The sequence below is a fragment of the Panthera leo genome, chromosome A2, assembly GCF_018350215.1.
Source record: "Panthera leo isolate Ple1 chromosome A2, P.leo_Ple1_pat1.1, whole genome shotgun sequence".
Taxonomy (NCBI): domain Eukaryota; kingdom Metazoa; phylum Chordata; class Mammalia; order Carnivora; family Felidae; genus Panthera; species Panthera leo.
This window is the reverse complement of record NC_056680.1, coordinates 6,018,994-6,043,638: the sequence shown is the minus strand read 5'-3', so window position 1 is coordinate 6,043,638 and position 24,645 is coordinate 6,018,994. Positions and strand designations below refer to the sequence as shown.

The window sequence follows — 24,645 nt, the reverse complement described above, 5'->3', positions numbered from 1 at the left end:
GAAGTGGACAGATTCTGCACATGGCTTTCCCTGAGGATTTGGAGGGTTCAGTGAGGGAAACCAGTGATGACTGTCATCCCAACGTTGGCCTGGGTGACCTGCAGAGTGGGGCTGGGAGTCCCCTTTGCCGAGCTCAGGTAGGTAGTTGTGCTCTGGCCTGGGGGCTGGGAGGGGTCTGGAGGAGGCAGAAATTGGTGGTGGGGGGGGTGGGTGGGAGGGACAATGGCTTGGTAACAGGTGACCTAGGACGAGCTCTATCCCTGCCCTTTCCCGGCCCCAGGTCTCCTGGGTGCCACTGAAGGGCCCTCCCCAGCCGCCTAGGCCCGGGCCCCTGACTCCCAGGTCCAAGGTGGTCCAGTGTGGTCCTCCCCCCACGGATTCCCCTCCAGGAGGCTTGAGAATCACGTGAGCCATCTGGTTCTTCCTTTTCTTTTTTTAATGTTGATTTATTTTTAGAAAGAGAGAGAGAGTGTAAGCAGGGGAGGGGCAGAGAGAGAGAGAGACAGAGACAGAATCGGAAGCAGGTTCCAGGCTCCGCCCTCAGCACAAACCGATGCGGGGCTTGAACCTGCGAACTGTGAGGTCATGACCTGAGCCGAAGCCAGACCCTTCACCAAGTGAGCCACCCAGGCACCCCTGGTTCTTTCTTCCTAGGCCGGGAGCTGGGGGTGGGGTGAGTAGGCGAGGAGTTTAACGAGGGGTGTCCTGTGATCCTGGCCCGCCTCCCTCCTCAGCCTCTGGTGCAGGGCTGGTGCCACCTGTTTCTTTCAAAACCTGTGTCAGAGTCATACCAGCACCTTTGGACCTGGGTGGCCAGGCCACCCTGGGCCTGCTAGCATTTACTGAGTGCCTTCTGTATACCAGGTCCATTCAGCACTTCCCATGCGTGAGCTTGTGCCCTCCAGCCAGCAGCCTAGGCGGGGGGACCAGCCCACTGCCCTGCCCTGTGGTATTTTTAGGCATCTAGGGTGTTCTCTGCTCCATTAGATCCCAGAGTCTTTGTCTCCAGCCCTGCCTAGTACATGCTGCTTGTAATAAAGTAGAGGGGAAACGGTGGAGAGATACAATTGCTGCTTCAGCTGTTCTGGATACTCAGAGACGGACTCAGGCACCAGGTTCTGGAACTCCCGGCTTCCACACCTGGAGGCTTCTGAGATGGGGCCATCTTCGCCCCCATTTTATTGACATGGGCTGGGGGCAAGGGGACTGGCTGCCTGAGCCGGGGACCTCTCCCTGGGGTGCTAAGACACGGGGGCTGCTTCTGGGGAGGCCAGGGGTGGGGTGGGGGTATGGTCCTGACTCCAGCAGACTGCGGGGCGGCCCGACAGAGGAAGCTCACAGGGGTCTGAGGCTCTCTGGAGAGTTCTCGAGGTGGGTACTCTGAGCCCTTGAAGGCAGGGACATGGTGACAGCCTGCTGGGCTGAGGAGTAAGGGACAGGCCCTCAGGGGCATTGGCAGGAGCCGGGGAGGGGTCAACAGCCCTTCTTCCTCTTGGGCAGGAGAAAGGGATGCTGGGGCCTTAGCCACAAAACAGGCATCCAGGCCGCGGCTGCGGGCCCCGCCGTGGGCCCAGCTGCTCCTGTGTCTGAGCTGGGGGAGCAACGCAGGGGTGCACCTGGCAGGTGGGCAGGGGGCCATCAGGGTCTGCATCTCCCAGGACCTCCCGGGGAACCCCAGGGAGGGGGCCGAGGTGGCCGGGGAGGGGCGGTCAGCATGTGGCCAGCCGGTCACACACCCAGCCGTCCAGCCGGCTGCCACAGAAGGCATCGTTCCACTGCCCGGAGCCCTGCATCATCACGCAGTCCTCGCCCTGGCCCTGGTTGTTGGGTTCCCCCGGCCGCCAGTTGCTGGAGCAGAAGACTTCAGGTCAGAGGATGGGATCCGGGGCAGGAGCCCTACTGCCTTCGGCCAGACGCATCCCTCAGGGTCTGGGCCCCTCCCCGCATCTCTGGATCCCCACTCCCCACGCCCTGCAGTCCAGGGACACCGGCTGCCCACATCCCCTCCCCTCAACCCGACCACTGCGGACAGGCACCCCCCCCCCCCCCCCCGTCGGAGTCTGGGCCTCACCTGTAGTTCAGGGGGTTCTCATCCATCCAGATAAACTCCCCCTCTATGTCCAGGTCCCGAAGGCCAATCCAGGTGCCCTTCCTGTTGGCGCGTTTGGCCAGGAAGTCCTGGGGAGCAGGACGGGGCTGGAGGGGCTGCGGGGTTGTGCCTGGGGTCCCCACCCCCACCGCACAAGAGATCGCGGTGGGATCCCCGCCCCCTGCTGGCCACGCCCTCTGCAGAGCCCCGCCCACCTGCTCCTCTTGGCTGTGGATGCTGACCAGCCGCCCTTGCAGTTTGCTGCAGGCAAACCGGGCCTGGATCCACTTCTTGGCGCCCTCGCCGAAGTAGTAGCACTTCCTCTGGAAGTTGACCCAGTTCTCGGGGCACGTGTTACACGTGGAGCCTGGGGCGGAGGAGAGGCTCAGGGGTGCGGCCGTGGTGGGCACCGTGGAGGGCGCCGTGGCGGGCGCTGTGGCCGGCGCCGTGGCGGACGTGGCCAGCACCGTGGCGGGCGCTGTGGCCGGCGCGGTGGCGGACGTTGTGGCCGGTGCCGTGGCGGGCTCTGTGGCCGGCGCCGTGGCGGGCTCTGTGGCCGGCACCGTGGCGGGCGCTGTGGCCGGCGCGGTGGCGGATGTTGTGGCCGGTGCCGTGGCGGGCGCTGTGGCCGGCGCCGTGGCCGGCACCGTGGGGACAATAGGCAGGGTGGGTGGCAGCGTCTCTCCTGGGGTCACTCTTGGGGTCCGGGCTGAAAGCAGACCAACTTGCAGGTTGCCCCTCTTCCCGGCCAGACCAGCCGCCCGGCGGGAACACCTCGGCTGCCGGCACCGTTGCCACAAATATCGCCCCTCCACCCCCCCCCCCCATGCCTGTCACCGACACCGTCATCGTAGACACCTCTTGGCCAGCAACTCTTTGGCCTCTGCCAGCATCAGCCCCACAAAGAGACCCGCGGCATCACCACGTCACCAGCTCTGTGGCCCGTGGCCCCTCGACCACTGACGCCATCACCACAAACACGTTCGCGGTCAGAAGCGTGTCAACCACCAGCACCATGGCCACCAACCCCACCGCTCTCAGCGGCACCTTCAGTCCCACCGCCATCCCCGGGGGGACCCAGGATCGCCAGCAACCTCTCTCCACTGCCACCAGCACGGCCAACACCGTCTTCACACCAGCCACGGCTTAATCACCAGGGCCGACCTGGCGAGGCCACGGTTGCCAGCATCATGGTCCCCTTGTATTGTCCCCACCAACAGCTCCAGTGACAACCCTGGTGGCCATTGCTACCGGCACCCCCAAAACCAGCCTTGTTGACCAGATTTGGGGAAAATGCGATGATTTCTGTCTAGTTGGAGGGACCGAGCAGGAGAGCTTAGGGAGGGCTGGGTCCTCATGGCCTTGACCTGGGGCCACCTTGGTCTCTGTCTCCTCTTGTCCACATCCCGGAGAAACTCTTAGGCACTGTCACCACACCTCCCACCCAGGACTCCCAGATGGGGGGTTAAACCCACTGTTACTGGGTTGACTCACTCTTGATTGAAAACAGCTTTTCTTGGAATGACGTGCAGAGAGGGCTCCAGAGCTTTGGAGGAATTTTTAAAAGAGACCTGGGGTCCCCAACCTCTGGGGGATCAAAGCTGGATGTGTTTCTCACACATGGGCCAGTAACCAGTATGTGGCCACTGGTGCAGGGGGGTGGGGAACATTAAAACCGGAAGGGGGTATCCCTGGGCACTTGAAGAAAACCTGGAGGGAGGTACCCTGCCTGTGTCCCCATCAAGAGACAGCCCTGGAGCCGGCCTCAGCCCCCAGGTCACCCCAGGGACCGGGTAGGAACTGGGAGGTCATCCATCCACATGAACGTGGCCCAGAGCCCTCCCCAGAGGGACCACTTCCGGGTTTCTGGCTGGGATTCCCACAGCCACGGCATGTCCCGGGGGGCTGCACTCCACACCAAGCACAGAACCTTCCTCTTCTCTTCGCCAACTAGAGCAGCAGGGGCTTCCCAGGGGTGGAAAGTCAAAAATCAAGGGTGGGGGTGGGGAGCGCCCGGGTTCCTGTCCCAGGTTGAAGGCACGCTGACGGGACTTCTGCTCTTCCTGAAGCCTGCCGGGGCCACCCCTCACCCCAAGCCTTGTCACCACCAGCATTGCCCCGTCTCTGCAGAGGGGACCCACCCCCTTGAGCCCCGTGGCTGGTCAGACAATCTTCTGGGAGGGCTGTGGCTGAGGGCGTCCTACTGATGACCCTCTTCTGAGCCACGAGGGGCAGAGGAAGGAGAAGCAAAGTGAACCCAGAGATGGTGACACACAGGGAAGCTTCGACCTGAAGGAGGGAAAAAAGCGTGCGAGCTCCCCCCCCCCCCCCCCCCCCCCCGCTCCAGTTCCGTGGAGAGAGGCGGCTGGACTCAGAGAGAAACTGCCGCGTGTCCCCCATGGACCCTGCCGCACACATAAGCCCACACCCGTCCACGCTGTCACGTGCAGCCCTCTAGCACACATCCCCCCACACCCGTCCCGTCGCTCGCACGCCCCGGCACACCACAGGCCCAGACTCACAAGCGCACTCACCGTTGGACACGTGGAGCTCAATCCACAGCTTTACCACCTCCTGCTGGAGCCTTTCCAATGAGTGCAAGGCTGTGCGCCTCTCGTTCAAGCCTCGGGTGATCGGGTGGGGGACGGTGGTCAGAGACGAGCTTGGAGCGCGCCCCCCGCCCCCCCCTCCACCCTCTACCCCGTCCCCTCCCAAGGCTCACTCTGGGACTTGAGGTTGCTCAGGTCCGAACGAAGTCCATCCAGGTTCCGGGAGAGCTCAGAGTCTGACGGGGCCGGGCTGGGGTCAGGGCTGGGAGTCCCCGAGCCCGGCCCCCAGCCTCACGGTCCCTCCCAGCTCTAGGACCCCTGTCCCCAGCAGCCTCTCACCCTGAGCTTTCATTCTTTTCTGTTCAGCTTGGATTTCCTCCATGTTCTGTGACACCTGGGCAGCTGGGTGCAGGGGAGGGGGCTCAGTGGTAAGCAGGTCCTCAGGGCCGCCCCTGCCCCCCCCTCAGCTCCCCCGCTGGCCCCTTTGTCCTTCTCGCCTCTGTCTTCGGGGTCCCCTGCTCACTTTGCCATTCACAGGTGGCCTAGAGCACTCTGTCCACATGTTAATCCAGGCTCCCCCACCCCCACCCCACTCCTCCTCCTCGACCTGAGCTGACATCACTCACCCTGGGATTTCTGGGCCATCTCATCCCCTCTGTGTCTTTCCAAGTCCTTGGCAACCTGAGAGACTGGGACCGCAGGAAAGACGATGTGTCCTCAGGAACCAGGAAGGCACGTCCTCAAATCCTTCCCCTCCCTGGCCCCGAGTGCAGGGTCCCCTCACATTTTCATTTTGGGGACAAGGTACCGAGGAAGACGCAGGCAAGAATAGGATGAACACGTGTACCCTCCCCCCACCCAGAACGCAACGTAAAAGCAGCCGGCGTTTCCTGAAAGCTCACTGGAGGCAGGTCTAAATGCTTCACCAAGTCTCAGCTCGTTTCTGCCTCGATACCCTGAAATGATGCCCACTTTACAGGTGAGGGAACCGAGGCCTGGAGCCATTACGTAACAGCCCATCAGACACCTCGTAGAGCCCCCGTCTCTCCCAGAGGCTCCGGGTTTTCACCCCAAGGGGAGGGGGCAATGCAGGCTGACCCCCACTTCCTGGCAGGGGATACTGGAGCCCAGTCCTTCTCCCACGTCCCACAGTGGCCAGTGGCCGAAGCAGGACGAGAACCCCCCTCCCTGCCTCCTCTCCCCCCGCCCCTCCCCCCCTACCGTTCTGGGCAGCGGTTTCTTCCAGCTGTTTCAGATTCTGTACAGCGTCCCAGTCTGGGGAGGGGAGAAGAGGAGGGGCGAAGACGTTTTCAAGAACCCCGACCACACCCTCCCCCCCACCTGTCAGCTGGGGAGGGAGGCCTTGGGTATATACCACTCGGGAGGCACAGAAAGGATGGGAAACAGAGACGCTGGACGGGGTGGGGAGCTCTCGGGTGGGGGGGGACAGAGGGCCTCGGGAGGGGGCCGCTGGGGACAAGGTGGGAGGCACGATGGGGAAATTGGACTCGGAGAGGCGTGACGTCCCAGCATCTAAAAGTGGGGTTCTGGGAGAGAGCACAAGAGAGGGGCCGCATGGGGCTGGGGGTGTCCTCACGCCAGAAGAGAAGCAGGGTCAGCAGCCCGGCCCACAGCATGACGGTCACCAGCCCCAACAGTGCCATCTGGGTCCCTTGCCCACAGCACCGCCGCCGCCTTCCGGGAAGGTTTGGGAACTCTGCCGGGCGTTGAGGGGGGAGCGCCAGGGGGTGCAGCGTGAGACGGGGCTTGGCTCTGCCTGTCTCCCCGTCACCCACAGCCCCTAAGTCCTGGGAGACTGTCCAGAGCCCACACTAAAGCCGTGGGTCTCAGTGGACCCCCAGCCTGCTCCGCACATCTTCCCCACATGCCGCCTTCATGCCCCACCGGTGCCCCCCCACCCCGACTCCATCCATCTCTGCGTCTGTGCATCTCTGAATCTGTCCCTCCGCCCGTCCAGCCCTTCCGCCCACACGCCAGTGGTCAGCAAGCCTGACTTGGGGCCAGGGCACCATCCAGAAAGGCAGCCCGGGGTGGGGGGCCGGGAGCTGAGACCCTCCCTCCGTGGTCCCCCATCAGGTGGCCGACTGCCACCCAGCTCTCGCTGTGACCCTCTTCCCTTACGCCCTCACACACCAACGCTCGAGCTCCAGCCTCATGCCCAGGAAGCTGGGTCCTCCTTCCGCTTGGACCTCCTGCCCTCACCCTGTGGCTGTCCTCCACCCCGCACCCCTTCTCTAAACCCAGGACGCTGGGTCTGTGTTCTTCCTCCATATCCAAGCCCTTCCCCAGCCTTTTCCCCGGATGTCAGACCCCCCGGAGCCTCACCACAATCCCTGGGGCCCCCAGGACTCTACCTTGACTCCCCACCGTGGGTCCGGGCCCCCTGCCCTCACCCTGACCGTGAGGATTCATCGTGCTGGATTCTGCTTGCTCTGAGTCCCCGTCCTACTTCCAAATCTATCGGGCTCCCAGCACCCGAGCTAGAGCCGATTTTTTTTTGTTGGAGGGCGTTGAGTCAGGGCAGGGAGGGGCCTGCGGCTTCCCCCTCCTGCTTGGCTCTGTGCCCAGAAGGCCAGTCGGGGCTCACCTCCCCCTCACCCCTTGCTGGGCCTTCTCCCCAGAGAGAGACCCAGGAACCCCTCTCCTCTCCTGGGTGGAAGGCAGGAGGCCGGGTGCTCGGTTTTGCCAGGGTCAGCTCCAGAGAGCCCTCTCACCTGAGTAGACATGTTCCTCCATGGCCGCCCTGCTTGGATTCTCCCAGTGACAGGCTGCTCACCACCTCCCAAGGCAGCCCACTTAGCGGGTGTAGTCGTGGCTCTGGCCGGGATCCGGGTTCTGAGGAGCATTAAGGTTAGACGTCAGGCTCTGGTTACGGGCGCGGGACAGCGTCTGGGACTCGAGGAGCTCGGTGACCATTGGCTGATTTTGTTTCGTCCGTGACCAGGAGTCAGCGCGGCATTTCACTGGGAGACACAGGCCTGAGACCAGAGGTGGGCGCCCCAGAGCCGACGCGGGCCGGGTACACGGCAGGTGCCTCATAAATGCAGCGAGTGACCGAACCTCAAAACCAACCGCCTCATCCATAAAACGCCAATAACACCCGCACCACAGGGTGGTGACGTGCCCTTCACGGATGTGTCAGGTGCTTCGATCAAGGGCTGGTCCGTCGCCCCACAAATATCATCATCAGCTTGCTGCTGTCACCGCCGGTTGCCAACGTGGCTTGGGACTCAACCTTCCCGAGTGTCAGTGTCCCCTCTATAGAATGGGAGGGATGCTCGTACCCAACTCACGAGGTCGAGGTAGGATCAAATGAGATGACAACGTAGGTGAGTGTCTCGGCAAGATGCCGTGCGCGCACAGTGGGTCTTCAGATCCTAAACACTTATCAGGCACCTGCTGTGTGCCAGGCCTTGCTGGGCGGTGCAGAAACTCCGTCACCAGACCTCAGCTTCCTCTTCTGCAATGTGCCCAAGGCATCTTTAAAGTCTCTTGACTTTTTAAAAAAAAATGTTTTTAAGTTTATTTGTTTATTTTGAGAGAGAGAGAGGGAGTGAGCAGGGAGGGGCAGAGAGAGAGAGGGAGAGAGGGAGAGAGAGAATCCCCAGCAGGCTCCACACTGCCAGCGCAGAGCCTGACGCGGGGCTCGAGCCCATGAACCGTGAGATCATGACCTGAGCCGAAATCAGGAGTCAGAGGCTTAACCGAGGGAGCCACCCAGGCGCCCCAAAGTCTTTCGAGCATCTATTTTGTGCCAAAGAGGGCGGGTTTGGTTACAGGCTGCCTCTCTTGCCGTAGGACCATGGGCAATATGCTTCCCCTCTCTGAGCCCCGGGGAGGTGGATGTGGGGAGTGACCAGGCTCTGATTAACGGCAGCTCCAACTGGCCCTTGTGCCACCATGGGAGAGGCCAGAGGCGTGACCATCCTGCAGCCAAACATGCCTGAGCCCAAGCTGGACAGACTGGGGGCTGAGTCCCGGCTTCTCCCAGGACGAGCGACTTAAGTTTGCTCATCTGTCAACGAGGGGTGACCGTGCCAAGCCCACTGGATGAAGCACGATGGGCGTGGCACGCAGCAGGCGCTCGGTTAACCTGCTGGTGGGGAGCTGGGGAAACTGAGGCCCCGAGGCGGTAAGTAATTTGTCCATGCCACACGATGGTAGAACGGGGACTTGAACCCAGGACAGGTGACATCGGAACCTATTCGCTCAACCACCTGGGGACACGGCCTCCTGATGGGTGTCTGCCAGTAAGTGCCAGGGGGCAGGGTCCTGATGCCGGGCCGTCTTTCTGACTTAGGAGCTCCCAGCCCTGCGGACGGCTTTCCGCGGCCCTCCGGGGTTTGCACGATCAGCCCCCGGTGCACCCACCAAGCTCATCTGTTTTTCTCGGTCATGCCAGGCGCTGGCTTCAACTGCCCCAACCCAGGATCCCTCGCGACTGCCGATTCTGTCCACGCTGCCCGCTGCCCACCGCCCTTCTGTCCCTTGAGACCCAGCCCCGAGGCCGCTGCTTCCAAGGAACCTTCAACGTCCACGTCCCACTGCCGGCCCCAACGCACACGCACACGCACAGAGGGTCACACGCGTGCTCCCACATTCACACGCAGACACGCAGTCGCACGCCCACCCACTCACACGTATCTCGCACTCACATTCGCTGAGAACGGCGTCGCTGTCCTGGTCCACTGGGGCGGGTTGGAGGGGCCGGCGGGGCCGCGGGCGGTGGTGAGGACCTTGGCCTGGGGAGACAGTTTTCTTCTGAAAGCAGGCCCACCCACGGCTTCTATTTTCACAGGCCTAATTATGGGCTTGCCACCTGGTTACCCATATTACACGCATGGCCGCCCCTGAGGCTCCCCACCACCGGGTAAAGTCCGTCCTATTATTATCTCCATTAGGCAGGTGAGCAAAACTGAGGTCCAGAGAGGCTAAGCCACATTCCCAGAGTGCCGGAGGAAGGAAGTGGGAGAGCCAGGACTGAACTAATGTGGCTAAGTCATTATACCACTGTGGCAGTGAAGAGGGAAGAAAAGGAGAGAGAAAGAGAGAGGGATGAGCCAGGAGGGAGCCCGGAGGTAGGGGAGAAACAGAAAGATCCATGAGATAACATTCTGGTCAAATAGTAACAATTTTGTTACAGGGTTGAATTTAATACCAGTGTGGGCCAGGGAGTTGGGGGGGGGGGGGACAGTTCCCGGTGTCCCAGGTGCATCGAAACATTTAACGTTCGCTCGTTATGAGGTAGATGCTTTTGTTCCTAATGCTGCCTTCTTGGTGAAGAATGTGGGGGCGCAGAGAGGTTAGGTAACTTGTCCAAAGTTGCACAGCTCATAAGTGGCAATGCCGGGATTTGAACCCAGGCAGCACAGGCCCCAAGTCAGCAGCCCTAACCCCCGTGCCCCTAGCCTTGGATTTATGGGGACTTCTTCTTTTTTTTTTAATATTTTTATTTTATTTTTGAGAGACAGAGAGAGACAGCAGGAGTGGGGGAGGAGCAGAGAGAGAGGGAGACACAGAATCGGAAGCAGGCTCCAGGCTCCGAGCTGTCAGCACAGAGCCCGACGTGGGGCTTGAACCCACGAACCGTGGGATCATGACCTGAGCCAAAGTCGGACGCCTGACCGACTGAGCCACTTCTTATGGGGACTTCTGCACACCTCACACCCTGCCCTTCCTCCCTAAACTGTGTCCTCTGATCCTTAACCCTCTTCCCATTCTTGATTGGGGGACACCCCAGGCCAATCCCCACGCCGGGAAGGGCTGCCTCCGTCCTCCAGGCTTGATGCTCTGCCTCTCACTCTGGAAGATGCCTACTTGGGCCCCTGTGTCCCACTTTCCCACCGGGACCCATCTGGGCAACCACCAGATGGGGAGGGGCCTGGCCTGACATGTCCCCTGGACTTTGCACTCCAGGACAGCAGGCACGAAGCTGCCTCATGTGTCACACTGTGTTTCCAGCATGGAGGGGTGGCCCTCAGTACATGTGTACTGCCTGAATGACTGTTGGGTTGAGGCTGTTCATTCAGGGCCCCGACTGTCCCTCTCAACTCGATCTGGGCTACTTGCGGGGACTTGAACACACGGCGTGTTTTGCCAAGGGACAGGGGATGATCATTGTAGGGAAGAGAGTGGTCAGGTGGGCACCAGAGAGAGGTCACTGGGGCTGCTGGGTGGACAGAAGGCAGCAGGAGCCCTGGCGGCGGGAGGGGGGGGGGACCCTGAGTGTCATCATGGGGCCAGGTGGGGGTGGGGACACTGGGGAGCTGTCACCAGGTCCAGGCACCAGAGGAGGTGTCTGGGGCAGTGGCTGTGGGAATGACCGGACGGGTTTGAGAAGAGACGGGCTTTGGTGATGGGTGAGGATGGAGTGGGGGGGGGGGGCACCCGGAAGATGCCGTAACAATTGACTGGGCCTCAGTCACAGTCTCTGGTAGACAGCGGGGCTGTCCTAGTGCTGAGGACACAGGAAGGAAGAGGAGAAAGTTTGGGAAGAAGCCTCGCTGGGTGGCAGTGAAGACACAGGACGGGGTAGGAGGTGTCGAATCGAGGATGGGGTGGGGATGCGGTTTGGTGTTCCTGAGCCTCTGAGAGCTCTGCAGCCCAGGTGCCCAGCCCCCGTCCACACTGGTGCCCACCGTCTCCACCGTGTCCTTCCGGAGGGTTCCACGGCTCCTGCGAAGCTGGGTCCCTGCCAAGACTGAACTTAGACAAGAGGATGCTTTGGGGGTGAAATCTCAACCCCCCCTACTCAGGGCTGCAGTAAACCCTGTCACGCGACTGACCCCTCCCTCTTCCCTTCTGCGGTATCGACCCAGGGCTCTGTTCACTTCAAGGGAAAAACAGGAAACCGTGCGGATGTGGGCCCCCATCGAGGGTGTCAGTTCTTCTTTCACGTTTGGGATCCTTGAGCCCGGGGCAGCCCCCCCCCTCGTCCCCCCTGCCCCGGTCCCTGCTCGGCACAGACCTGGATCTGGACGCAGGAGGAACGAGTCAGGGGTCCTGCAACAACCACAAACGATCCCCGGGCGGGTCCCCCCCCGGCCCCGGCCCGACGCTATTCAACCCCAACTCACCCCCAAGGGTGTTCGGATCCCCAACCCTCTCACCTGTGCTCTGTGCGGAGAGGAGCCTCAACCTCTAAATTTAGAACCTCAGCACCTAGGACAGGGCCCCGCGTTCTATTCCAATGTGATGAAGGAACATCCACGCTGACCCCAACCCCACCCTGGTGGCCCAGCCCCCGGCTCTCCCCACCTGATCGGTCCCTCCTGGTGTTGCAAAAGGGAGAAAGGAAGGAGGGGGTGTGTGGGGCGGGAGGGAAGTGGGTGTGTCAAATCCCAAAGGGCTTGCAGGAGGAGGTGGCTTTAAAACCGGGTTTCTCATTCTCAGTTCTGTTGGCACTGGGGCCGGATGATTCCTTGTTGTTGGGGTGGGGGGCTGTCCTGTAGATTGCAGGGTCTTTGGCAACATCCCCGGCCTCTAGCCTCTGGCTGCCAGTAGTAGTCCCCCCTTCTACCTAGTCACGACTGCCAAAAATGTCTCCAGACATCGCCGAATGCCTCCTGAGGGGCAGAATCACCCCCAGTTGAGAACCACTGCTTTGAAGCATGATTTACAGACAAAGAGAAGGTGCTGGCTTCGGTCTTGAACACGCTTTCTCTGTGTCTCTGTCTGTCCCTCCATCTGCTGGGGACAGATGACCTCTCCTCTTTCATTTACTCAACAACCATTATTTGGGCACCTACTGAGTGCCAGGTTCGGAGAACAAAGGCCCAGTTCTTGCGAGGGAGGTTTTGGTTTTTCATCGTGATAAAATATACAGAACACAAAATTTACCATTTGAATCATTTGCAGTGGCGTTAAGCACACTCACATCGCGCCACCATCCCTACCCTCAGTCTCTAGAACTTTCCATCTTGCCAAACTGAGACTCCGTCCCCCCGAAACACCAACTCGCCCTGCCCTCGCCCAGCCCCTGGCTCCCGCCATCTACTTCCTGTCTCTGGGGAGGGGACTCCTCTAGGGACGGCATCTAACTGGGATCCTACAGGGTCTGTGCTTTGGTGTTTAGTCCCTTTCACTTAGCATGACACCCTCACGGTTCGTCCACGATGCAGCATAAAAACCAAGTTTAAAATTCACAAATCCGCAGGACAGTCTTAGGTGCTGGAAAAGCAGGGTCTTGGGGGTGGGGTGGGGGAGAAGGGCTAGTTTAGACTGGAGGGTTCTGAACCTGAGGGACGTGAAGTGAGGTCTGAGCAGACCCCTCGGGAAGGCTGGATTTTCCTTCTGTTTCACGCTGGCGGCCGGAGGCCCTCTCCCGGGGCTTTGCAACCTCAAAGCCTTGAGCTGGTGCCCTGCCCCCTCCCAGACAGGGGAAATCCATTCAGTCTTTTCCCAGAGGCCCCAGGTCCCAGAGAGGGGCTTGCCCTGCGGCCTCCCACAGCTTGGCCACGTGGCTTCCACAGCCTCTGCCCTCTTTGGGTCTCAGTTTCCCCGACGGAGGAGGGCACCGGGCTTTGGGTCCTGGCCCGCACCTGCCTGACAGGCACGGAAGCCTTATCACCTCCTGCAGGAAGGACCCCAGTGTTCTGGGAAAGTGGAAATTCTGCAGGACCGGGGTCGGGCTCACGTGAGAGCCGAGTGAGGGGTACAGGTGGGGGCCCCCAACACGCAGGCACACAGAGGCACGCACACACACGGGGTGACGTGACACCGTCATCGGCAGAGGCACGCAGGTACAGAGAGACTGACGGTCCCTACGTGGCTTAACCGCAGACACACGCACGACGAATCGCAGGAGGCGTACGCACAGGTAGGCGCGGGGGTACGGACACACACACAGGTCCGAATGTGGCCACCCCACAGACACAAGATAGACACACCCCATGTGCACAGAGACACAAGTAACACAATCGCACGTACCAACACAACCCCCCCCCGCCCCCGCCCATAAACGCACGGAAACATACAAAGAAACGAAACACACAGACACGCGGAGAACGTTCCAGGCCCACGGACACGTGCAGACAGACACAGACATACACGGTCACACAGACACGCACGAGGGTCCCCTTTGCTGTTCCAGAGGAGAGGCTGATGGGGAAAAAGTAGCTCTCCTCCACTAACAGCCCTCCCGTTTGCCTCTGCTCTCCTCCCCTCCCCCATGCATGCCTCAGTTTCCCCTCAGGGACTTCTCTCTGCCTCTCCATGACCCCCCCTCGGCTTCAATCACCCCCAACCCCTGCTGACTTCCTACGTCTCCATCTTCTGCCCAGCCCCCTCCCCTGACCTTCATTTGGTCCTGAACTCACTCCTCACTCACAGGCTCAGAGGCCTCCCCGCCCCCCCCAACAACCCTCTGCACTCCCCTCTCCCCAGCCCTGAGCTCCTACATTAAATGGGCACCTTCCCCAGGACTGGGAGCTGCGAGGCCAGAGGGCTAGCCCCAGCTCCCAGCCACACACCCCCCCCACTCACTCACACCCCTCCTTGCTCCCCCCCCCCCACCCCTACCCCTGCAGTGACCTTGTCAACAGGAAGAGGGAAGGCCAATGTGGGACAGGAGAAGGCTGGATTTGCATTTTCATCTTCCTGGAGCCTTGGGGTCTGGAGCCCAGCTGGTTTTGTCCCTGTGTGTTGCTGGGATGGAGGGAGAGGTTGGAGGGGGGCTCAGGATGAGGGGGTCCAGAAGTCGGCTTGTCCACATCCTTTCTTCAGAAGGCCTTCCGGGGCCCACTGCCCGCACCTCCACACCACCCCCCAGATCCCAGCATATCCCCAATGACTGGGGGGCTGAGCCAGCTCATCCCAGGAATCCTGAGAACATTCCAGGCCCACACTGGGAGATTCGGGGATTTCTTTCTGACAATGTCCACGGTTCTTTGAGGGGACAGGGTACCGTGTGGGGACCAGGCTGAAGGATGGCTCCCAGCCCCTCAGGGACTCAGAAATCCAGGCCCCAGGTCCCCGGCCCCTCAAAGAACCAGGCCCCCAGCCCCGTAAGACTTTGGTCTAGATCGTTTGCTTTTTCTACTCCATCGGGCCCTTTTGCGCGAAGGTTCTCCAGCTGGGCCGGCACAGGAGGCGTGTGCCCCCTGCTGGACACATCTGGTCACTGCCCCCCACTGGGCGACCCCCCACTGGGTGGGCAGAGGAGAGGGCCGGTGGCGTTCCAGCTCCACCCCCTTTCCCTGCGGACTGACTGTATCCTCTCGGGCCTCAGTTTCCCCATCTGTGAAGTGGGAATAAACACAATCCTCCTACCTAGGGCCTCGTGCTCCTAAAGCTTTCCACAGGTGCCGAACGGAGACAAGCCCCTGGGGAGCGCTGGGGTCTCTCCCGTGAGTAACCCCTACACCCCGCCCCGCGAAGGCCCCTCCAAGGAAGCCCCGGCCCCCCGCAGCCAGCCGGGCCCTGTGTGGCTGGCGCCTTCTCCTGCACGGTTGCCCCTTTGCTGCAGCCACACCCACAGGCTTCTCTGGGTTTCCAGGCCTCTCCGTGGCCCTTCTTCGTCCTCCAGGTGTCTGCTCTCTGAGGGAGGTGACAGTCACCCCTGGGACGGTCTCTATGACCTACCTCCTGTGTGTGGACGCGTGTGGTTTGCTTGTTACCGGTACCCGCTGGAAGGTGCGCTCCTCCGGGAGTGGGAGGGGCAGGACTGTCACCGCGTCCCCAGCCCAGGGCTCGGCACACGGCACACGGCACGCCGTAGCTGCGCCACGAGGCGTCACAGCCGTGTGAGCGTCCTAGGACTGCGCTAAGGAAGTACCAGCCGCTGACTTGGCGGCTTTAAACAACATAAGTTTATTATCTCACAGAGCTGGAGGTCAGAAGTCCCAGCGCAGGCCTCACTGGGCTAAAATCAAGGCGTCCACAGGGCTGTGCTCCTGGAAAGTCAAGGGGAGAATCGGTTTCCTTGCTGTTCTTTCCGCTTCTACAGGGGCCCACACCTCTTGGCTCGTGGCCCCTTCCCCCAGCTTTGAAGTCGGCAGCGGAGAACTTGTGATCTCTCTCCGACTCTGCTGCTGTTGTCACATCTCCTTCTCAGACTCTGATCTTCCTGCCTCCCTCTTCGGTTTTTAACTTATTTATTTATTTTGAGAGAGCGAGAGAGAGCAGGAAAGAGGCAGAGAGAGAGAGAGAGAGAGAGAGAGGATCCCAAGCAGGCTCTGCACCCTCAGCACAGAGCCCAACGCGGGGCTCAAACTCACGAACAGTGAGATCATGACCTGAACCGAAATCAAGAGCCAGATGCTTAACCCACTGAGCCACCCAGGCGCCCCCTGATTGCCTCCCTCTTATAAGGACTCGTGATGCTGACATTGGGCCCACCCGGATAATCCGGGATGGCCTCCACCTCCAGATCCTTGAATTAACGAATCCCGTCTGTAAAGTCCCTTTCACCATGTAAGGCCACATCATCACAGGTTCCGGGGACTGGGACAGGGACACCTTTTGGGAGCCATTATTCGGCCGATCGCAATACTCGAAAATGCTGTTGCTGTTGTCATCCCATTTGATGGATGCAAAACCAAAGGCACAGAGGAGGAAAGTCACGTGCCCAGCCTCACGCAGTGTGTAAGTGGCAAGCACAGATTTTGGTTCGGACTCTGGGCTTTCTGTTGACATCTGTCAGACTAACCCACCAGAGCCATCTGTGTCTGGAGCCAGGGATGGGATGGGGGTGGGGGTTTGAGGCAGATGGGGAAGGGGCTAGCAAGGGCTTGAGGAGAGTGTGTCCTGCCCACCTTGGGGGACTCCCCAGACACCTCAGCCAACCTGGTAAGAGGCCTTGGGATCTCAGGGGGTTTCCTAGGATGGGGGGAGGGCAGTCGGAGTTTGGAAAGAACAGTCTATTCTGTCACAAGGTCATTTCCTGGGAAAGTGGGGTGATGGGTGGGGCCGGTCTGTCCAGGAAACCTGGCTGGGCTTCAGGGTCACCACTGACTTGCTGACTCAGCCCCAGAAAGTGTGGTCGTGTGTCATTCAGGGGGCTGTTGGTGGGGACACCCACTAGGAAAGGGTCAGAGGGCACCGGGGGTACCCTCCATGCCCCTACTCCCTGCTTCCCAGCACAAGACCCCTTGGCCCCTCGGAGACAGACCCTCATTTCCCTCCCCTGCCTTCCCCCCTCAGACTAGAAGTGCAGGGTATGGGGTGTTGCTTTTCCAGAACCTTCCACCTGCAACCTTATCATGTGAGCATACCATGTTCTATCCCTCCTCATCACCTGCCCCTCTGCCCACCAGACTGGGAGCCCCAGAAAGGCACCAACCACAACCTGAACCCCAACATTGTGTTATGACAATTTTCAAGCATACAGAAAAAGTGAGTTTAAGAATGAGAAACCCACGCCTAGACTGCATAATTGGTACATTACACATCAATGCATCCCTCTGCCCCTCAATCCCCATCTTAAATTTTTCTGCATTTTTCAAAGTAAGTTGCAGACATCAGCTCATTTCCCCCTAAAACTCTAGCCCACAAAACACCAACTAGAGTCCAATATCTGCCATTCTGACTTTTTTCCCTTTTGAGTAAAACAATAAAACGTGCAAATCCCGAGTGCGTTTTCTTCGACCTTTGACCAATGCATTCGCCTGTGGAACCCAAATCCCTGTTAAGACATATCCATTCCTTTGGAAAGTTCTTTCATGGCTCTCCCTAAGCAACCCTTGCCTCTGCTCCCACACAGCTACAGTTCTCACGTCTCCTTTACCCCAGAGTAGTTTTGCCTGTTTCGATAATTTCATATAAACGGGCTCGTAAAGTCTATAAGATTTCACAAATGGCTGCTTCCGCTCTGCCTGTTTTTTCGGATTCCTCTGTGGCCAGAGACCCTGACCTCTTGTTCTCCATTGGAATCCCTGTGCCTGGCATATCATAAATGCTGAGAAGTGTTTATGGGTAGGGAAATAATTGCACTGGGTGAATGAATGAATGAATGAATGAATGAAATTGCTCCTTGCTCACAAGAGAGTTGATCTGACTCCTGCTCTCCAACTTTGCTCACCAACCTCCTCCTTGGTCTTGGTTCAGGGGCTGTAATACCAAATAGCAGAGACCCCCCCCCTCCCCACCTCCTGCTTCCCGGTCCCCAGGCTTATCTTCCCATGAGAACACGGATTATCAGGCACATGTTACCACCAGCTTCCTGCTTTCCCCCTTTATCTGCCTCAACCTCCAGCAGCATTTCCTCCCTTCCTGCGCTTCTCTAGATAAACTCTTCCACCTGGATTTAGAACTGCTGAAGGCTTTCCTGGGTCAGAAATACCCTCCCCGAGCCGCCGGAGCTTCGAGACATTGCTGAGCGTGGGGACCCAAGATGGCGCAACCCCTTTGGGAGACCGGAAGTGTCTTATAAACTTTCACGTTCACCTACCATCCGATCCACGCCTAGAGTTTCCCCCGAGAGAAGCGACCATGGAAATCCGTAAAGAGATCTGTGCAGGAGTATTCGCGGCAGCTTAATTCATACTAATTAACATCGCAGCAGCACAAACACCTGTCAACAGGTGAACGGATGAGCACGTTGTGGTCCAGCCACGCGATGGCAGACGAGACAGAGACGAAAAGGAACAGACTGGATACACACAAGAGCGTGGGTGAATCTCAAAAACATCACGCCTAGAGAGAGAAGCCGGGCACAAAAGGGTACCTACCGTGGGGCTCAATTCAGACGACATCCAGAAAAAGCAAGTGTAGAGAGTCACAATGGTTGGCAGAGCGGCAGTGGCCTGGGGCAGGGGGTCGGGAAGGAATGTGAGGGGAGGTTGGAAATGTTCCGTCTGGAACCTGGTTGAATTGTAAGCTTGAAGTGGGTGCATTACATTTTTAAAATTGTAATCGTGGTATAAATGCACATAACAAAATACACATCTTAGCTATATCAACAAATGTTTATTTTGAGAGAGAGAGAGAGAGGGGGGGAGGGAGAGAGAGCATCCCAAGCAGGCTCCATGCTGTCAACACGGAGCCCAGCGTGGGGCTCGATCTGACAAACTGTGAGATCCTGACCGGAGCCCAAAGCAGGAGTCAGAGGCGTAACCCATTGAGCCACCCAGGCGCCCCGTGTCTTAGCTATTTTTAAGCGTGTGGTATAGTGCATACACTTAACAGTAGTGTTAAGTATATTCACATTGTTGGGCAACCAATCTCTAGAAGTTTTTTGTTTTGCAAAACTGAAACTCTATACTCATGAAACAACAGCTGTCCATTTCTCCCTCCCTCCCAGGGACTGGCCATCACCATTCGACTTTCGGTTCCTACAAGTTGGACTACTCTAGATACCTCACGTAAGTGAAATAGTACACGATCCGTCCTTTTGTGACTGGTCTTATTTCACTGACCATAGTGTCCTCAAGTTTCATCCGTGTTGTAGCAGGTGTCAGAATGTCCTTTTTTTTTAAAGTTTATATTTATTTGGGGGGCACCTGAGTGGCTCAGGCATTAAGCCTCTGACTTTGGCTCAGGTCATGATCTTACGGTTCATGAGTTTGAGCCCCACGGCGGGTGAGCCCCCTTCTCTCTCTCTCTCTGTCCCTTGCTCACTTGCACACTCTCTCTCAAAAAAAAAGTTTATTTTTTGAGAGAGAGAGAGTGACAGGAGAGAGAGAGACCCAACGGAAGGAGGGGCAGAGAAAAGAGAGAGAGAATCCCAAGCAGGCTCTACGCCGTCAGCATAGAGCCCGACATGGGGCTCGATCGCATGAACCTTGAGATTATGACCTGAGCCCAAATCGTGAGGCAGACGCTTAACCGACTGAGTCACCCAGGTGCCCCAGAATGTCTTTCCTTTAAGGCTGAATCACATTCCATTGTATAGAGGGACTGCATTTTGTGTATCTGTTCATCTGGCAGCGGACGCTTGGGTTGGAATGGGATTGCTGGATCAATGGTAATCTGTTCCTAATTTGGGGGGGGGGGGATCCGCCATACTGTTTTCCACAGCGGCTGCCCCATTTTACTTTCTCACCAGCCATACGTGAGGGTTCCAGTTTCTCCACATCCTGGCCGACACCTGCTATTTTCTTGTTGCTGTTTTTTGACAGACCTTGTCCGAACGGGTGTGATAAGTTGGTACATTCTATTGTGTATCAGTTACACGTCAACAAAGTCGATTTTTAAAATAATTTACAAAAATTTGTTTTTTAGAGAGAAAGAGAGAGACCAGGAGTGGGGGAAAGGGGAAGAGGGAGAGAGAGAATCTTAAGCAGACTCCACGCTCAGCAGGAGCCCAAGGCGGGGCTCGATCCCGTGACCATGAGATCGCGACCTGATCCAAAATCAAGAGTCGGTCGCTCAACCGATGGAGCCGCCCAGTCGCCTCTAAAATTATTTATTTAAAAAAAATTTTTTTTTAACATTTATTTATTTTTGAGACAGAGAGAGACAGAGCATGAACGGGGGAGGGGCAGAGAGAGAGGGAGACACAGAACCGGAAACAGGCTCCAGGCTCTGGGCCATCAGCCCAGAGCCCGACGCGGGGCTCGAACTCACGGACCGCGAGATCATGACCTGAGCCGAAGTCGGACGCTCAACCGACTGAGCCACCCAGGCGCCCCTAAAATTATTTTTTAAAACATAGTTATATGGGGACCAAGTGCAAATGAGGACCACGCGAGACAAATAGAGACACGTGGCCACCTTAGTCAAGGTAGGAGGTATATGTGTATTGTCAGCTGACGGGAGGTGACGGTTAGATCTCAAGTGGTGACTGCCATATTATGGGTGTTTAAAGTTTGTTACTGGTGTTTCCAGTGGCTTCTGTGAAGTCGAGATGCTTCTATGGGGGGGGTATAGGCACCCACAGACATGTTGAGGTATGTTGCAGGATTATCACAGAGGGCTGGTTACCGCTGAGTTATGGGTGACCTTCAGGGAAACTCCTATTTAGTCCCCAGTGGCTGTGGTAATAAATTACCTGAAACTTAGTGGCTTAAAACAACACAGACTCATTATGTCACGGTTCTGGAAAGCAGATGTCTGGCATCAGTCTCACTGTCCCGAAGTCAAGGTGTCAGCAGAGTGGCATTGGTCTTGAGGCTCTGGGGGGAAATTGGTTTTTTATCCTTTTGGGGGTGGGTGGGAGGTTAAGACGTTATTTTTAAAATAAAAAAAAAAATTGGGGGCACCTGGGTGGCTCAGTCGTTTAAGCCTCCGACTTCGGCTCAGGTCATAATCTCACTGTCTGGGTTCGAGCCCCACATGGGGCTCTGTGCTGTCAGCTCAGAGCCTGGAGCCCGCTTCAGATTCTGTGTCTCCCTCTCTCTCTGCCCCTCCCCTGCTCACGCTCTGTCTCTCTCTGTCTCAAAAATAAATAAAAACATTAAAAAAAATAAGGATTTAAAAAATTAAATTAAATTAAATTAAGAATTTCGTAGCCACGTCTCCCTCCCCGATGCTCTCCTGCCTCCTCCTTTCACTTTGGAGGACCCTTGTGATTACAACGGGCTCACCTGGACAAGCCGGGATGATGTCCTCACCGCAAAACCCTTAATTTAATCACACGTGCCTAGTCCCTGTGGCCATATAAGGCGGCATATTCATAGGTTCAGGGCATTAGGACACGGACATCTTTGGGGGACTGTTGTTCTGTCCACTACAGGCCTATCAGGTGTTCTGAGCAATTACGGTTATGTCCCGGGCACATTACAGGTGTATTTCGGATCTTACGGGGGCTCTCAGAGCCTCTGGGGTCTCCAGGAAAGGAGGTCCATCTTTAAGACTGCTGGCCTGGCCCAGCCAGCCTCTCGGCGGGGGAGATATCATAGGGCTTCTCAGTATTCAGGTCCCGCCTGTATCAGCTTTAGAATTTAGTCTTTCCGGCAAGACTGATTCTCCAGGAAAACAAAAGCCAACAGAGGCCGAGGTCTGTTCTGGGATTAGGTTAGGCTCCAGGGACGCCTTTCTTCCCAGGGAGGTTGAATCTTGGAGGAGGGAGGGCCTGGGACCAAGAAGCCAATGTTGGGGAACTTGATCCTGACCCTTTCATGTAGGGTCTTCGTGTGCCAACTGGATGCTGACAGGTTTGAGCCAGGCAGCAGGGAGGCAGTGCCTGCGAGCTGACCGGGACAGGGCAGGGCAGGTGGTAGAGGGCATGAGGGGGGGCTCTAGGCCAGTTACCCTGTCTGGGCTCCTACCCAGGGCCCCCTCAGGCCCCAGACCCCAATGTCTGAGCTGAGGGGCTTGCTCTAGCCGGAGCCGGGTCTCTGAAAGATTCCAGGGCAGGGGCGCCTGGGTGGCTCAGGCGGTTGAGCATCCAACTTTGGCTCAGGTCACGATCTCGAAGTTTGTGTGTTCAAGCCCCGTGTCAGGCTCTGGGCTGACAGCTTGGAGCCTGGAGCCTGCTTCCGATTCTGTGTCTCCCTCTCTCTCTCCCTGCCACTTTCTCTCTCTCTGTCAAAAATAAGCACTAAAAAAATAAATAAAAGATCCCAGGGCAGCTCCTGCTTAACTCTGGGGCCACCCCCTTCTGCCTCAACCACGGTGCCCATTCAGCTCCATTCCCGGGAGAGATACCTGGGCCTCTTTGCCCGTCTGTGCTGCGGGGTATGGGTCCTCCAGACCATCATTGACCCCACTCTCCAAGCACTTGGGCCACCAGGCAGGTGTTCTGGCTGCTGTCCTACCTGAGAGTCTGTTTGTCAGCTGGTCACGTCTGGTGCGAGGCTGCACAGTGGTCCCTAAAGATATCCACATCATGATCCCTGGAACCTTGACTGTCATCTTACATGGCAACAGAGATTTTAGACTAAGAATTTAGAGGTGGGAAGATGTAGATATTTCAGAATTTGGCGGGTCTTTGTCCCTTGTTCCTGGAAGGGATCATCTGCACCCTTGGGATTTCTTGAGTGATAGGAGTGTCTTTGTCATTTGTGGGGGCCCCTTGGGCCACACCTGAGATATACGGAGGGGACAGCTCAGGGTGGGGGCTGGTCATGCCAGAGAGACCAGCTGTGACCGCCTGAGCTCCAGAGACGGGATCGTGTGGCCTCTGATTCCATCAACCATGCCTTCAAAATGAAGTCCCAATAAAAATTCTGGACACCAACTCTCAGAGGAGCCTCCTGGTTGGTGGAAACATCACTGTGCCGGGAAAGTGACATGACCTGAGTCCCTGGGGACTGAACACAAAAGCTCTGTGTTTGGGACCCTCCTGGCCATTGCCACACGGGTCTCTTCATTGGGCCAGTCTGGATTTGTCCTTTATAATAAAACTGTAAGAACTGTAGCAAACTCTCCTGAGTTCTATGAGTCATTCTAGCGAATTATGGAACCGGGGAGAGGGGGGATTGTGAGATCCTCTGAATTTCTATCAGTCAGTCAGAATCAGTTAGTTCAAAGAGCAGGTGGCCTAGGCAACCCCAAACTTGCAGCTGGTATCTGCAGTGAGGGCAATCTTGCCTTGCTGGTTCAGTCAGAAGAGCATACGACTCTTGATCGCGGGGTCATGAGTTCGAGCCCCATGTTGGGTGTAGAGATCACTTAAATAAATAAATTTTTTAAAAGGCGGGTGGGGGGGGCACCTGGGTGGCTCAGTTGGTTGAGCGTCCGACTCTTGATTTCAGCTCAGGTCACGATCTCATGGTTTTGTGAGTTCAAGCCCCGCGTCGGGCTCTGCACTGACGGTGTTCACCTGCTTGGGATTCTCTCTCTCTCAAAAATAAATAAATGTTTAGAAAGAAAAAGGAACTGTACCTTTCACCTGTGGGTGGCATCTGAGCTAAGTCAGGGTGATTAGTTTTACAATTGTTTTACACTATCCCAGGGGATCCTCCTGGATTATCTGGGTGGGCCCTAAACAGCAATCACAAGCGTCCTTGTAAGAAGGGAGGCAGAGGGAGATTTGACATGGACGGCACTGTGGTCAGTGAAGCAAGATACTATCCCACCGATTTTGGAAACGGAAGAAGGGGCCAGGAGCCAGGGAGTGTGAGGGGTGCAGCTCTAGACGCTAGAAAAGGCAAGGAGGCTGATTCTCCCCTGGAGTTTCCAGAGGGAGCCTGGCTCTGGTGACACCTTGATCTTGGTCCAGGAAAACTAACTTTGGACTTCAGATTTCCGGAACCATAAGAGGATGGGTGTTGTTAGTAAGCCATCAAGCTGGCGGTCATTAGTTACAGCAGCACCACAACACTCATACCCCTCCAAGCTGACTGCCTGGAAATTCATCAGTCTGGCCAGCAGTCCCCTAGGTAGGTTATCTGTTGGGGACAGAGGTGGCTCCTGAGCCTGGTTAGTGCCTCGCTCTGGGCGAGCAGAGCACCCAGTAGAGTAGGAGAGCACCCAGAGAAGTGTTGGGGTTCTCAGCAAGGTCTCCCCTGGCCAGGGGGTCTGGGAGCTCCCAAGCTGCCCAGGACTAAAGGCCACTAGCCTGTCCTTCCCCTCAGTTGGACCTGTCTCCACTGGAAATTCTGGGAGAGCCCCCATGTCTCCAGGACAGGAGCAGGAAACTTTGGGAGTGCAGGGTGAATTCAGATCAAAAGTCCCCAGCTGCAAAAGCCAGGCTCGGGGCACCCTGCACCCCCCAGAATGGGTTCAGCCATACTTAACACCCCCTGCTTGCAAAGAACTTCCTTCCCAGGTCCTCCCGTTTTTGCTCGAAAGGCCATGTTCTCTGCAATGTATTTCCTAATCGCTCCAGCCAGTGGTCACCGAACCTAGGTGCCCAAGCCAGAAAGGACTTGCTCTTCAGGTCCGAGCAGCCCCTCTCCCACCTGCCTCAGGGCCTTGTCCACTCCTTGGAGTCACTGATCATAGCATTGTTCCAGTGCCCCGCTAGATCAGAGCGCTCGGTCTGAGTCATTCCAGTGTCCCCAGTGCCCTACAGCCGTCCTGGCCCAGTACACGTTACGCCCTGAGTTTTGGGGCACCATAGGACCGGGAGGTCACTGACAGAGGTCAGGGTCACCCACAGGGATAAATATCAGGGTCTCTGAGATTAAACGTTGAACAGCTCACCAAAGCCATGAACCAAGA

The 24,645-nt window shown here is 57.6% G+C and overlaps 1 protein-coding gene across 4 annotated transcripts; it reads right to left on the bottom strand.

Moving 5' to 3' along the window:
- Positions 1–612: 612 nt before the first annotated feature.
- Positions 613–11,963, bottom strand: FCER2 (Fc fragment of IgE receptor II). Of its 4 annotated transcripts, none has more exons than XM_042928253.1 (11): positions 11,769–11,963; positions 7,374–7,494; positions 6,236–6,355; positions 5,860–5,913; positions 5,265–5,327; positions 4,978–5,040; positions 4,812–4,874; positions 4,624–4,713; positions 2,305–2,456; positions 2,072–2,178; positions 613–1,848 (listed from the first exon to the last, which is right to left on the bottom strand). In XM_042928253.1, the coding sequence occupies exons 2-11, from the start codon at positions 7,393–7,395 to the stop codon at positions 1,710–1,712; spliced, it is 873 nt and encodes a 290-aa protein (XP_042784187.1). In that variant the 5' UTR covers positions 7,396–7,494; positions 11,769–11,963; the 3' UTR covers positions 613–1,709. The 4 variants fall into 4 exon arrangements, with proteins under 4 accessions (XP_042784187.1, XP_042784188.1, XP_042784186.1 ...); XM_042928254.1 differs by lacking the exon at positions 11,769–11,963 and adding an exon at positions 7,944–8,174; XM_042928252.1 differs by lacking the exons at positions 7,374–7,494; positions 11,769–11,963 and adding an exon at positions 7,014–7,187.
- Between the last annotated feature and the right edge of the window lie 12,682 nt (positions 11,964–24,645).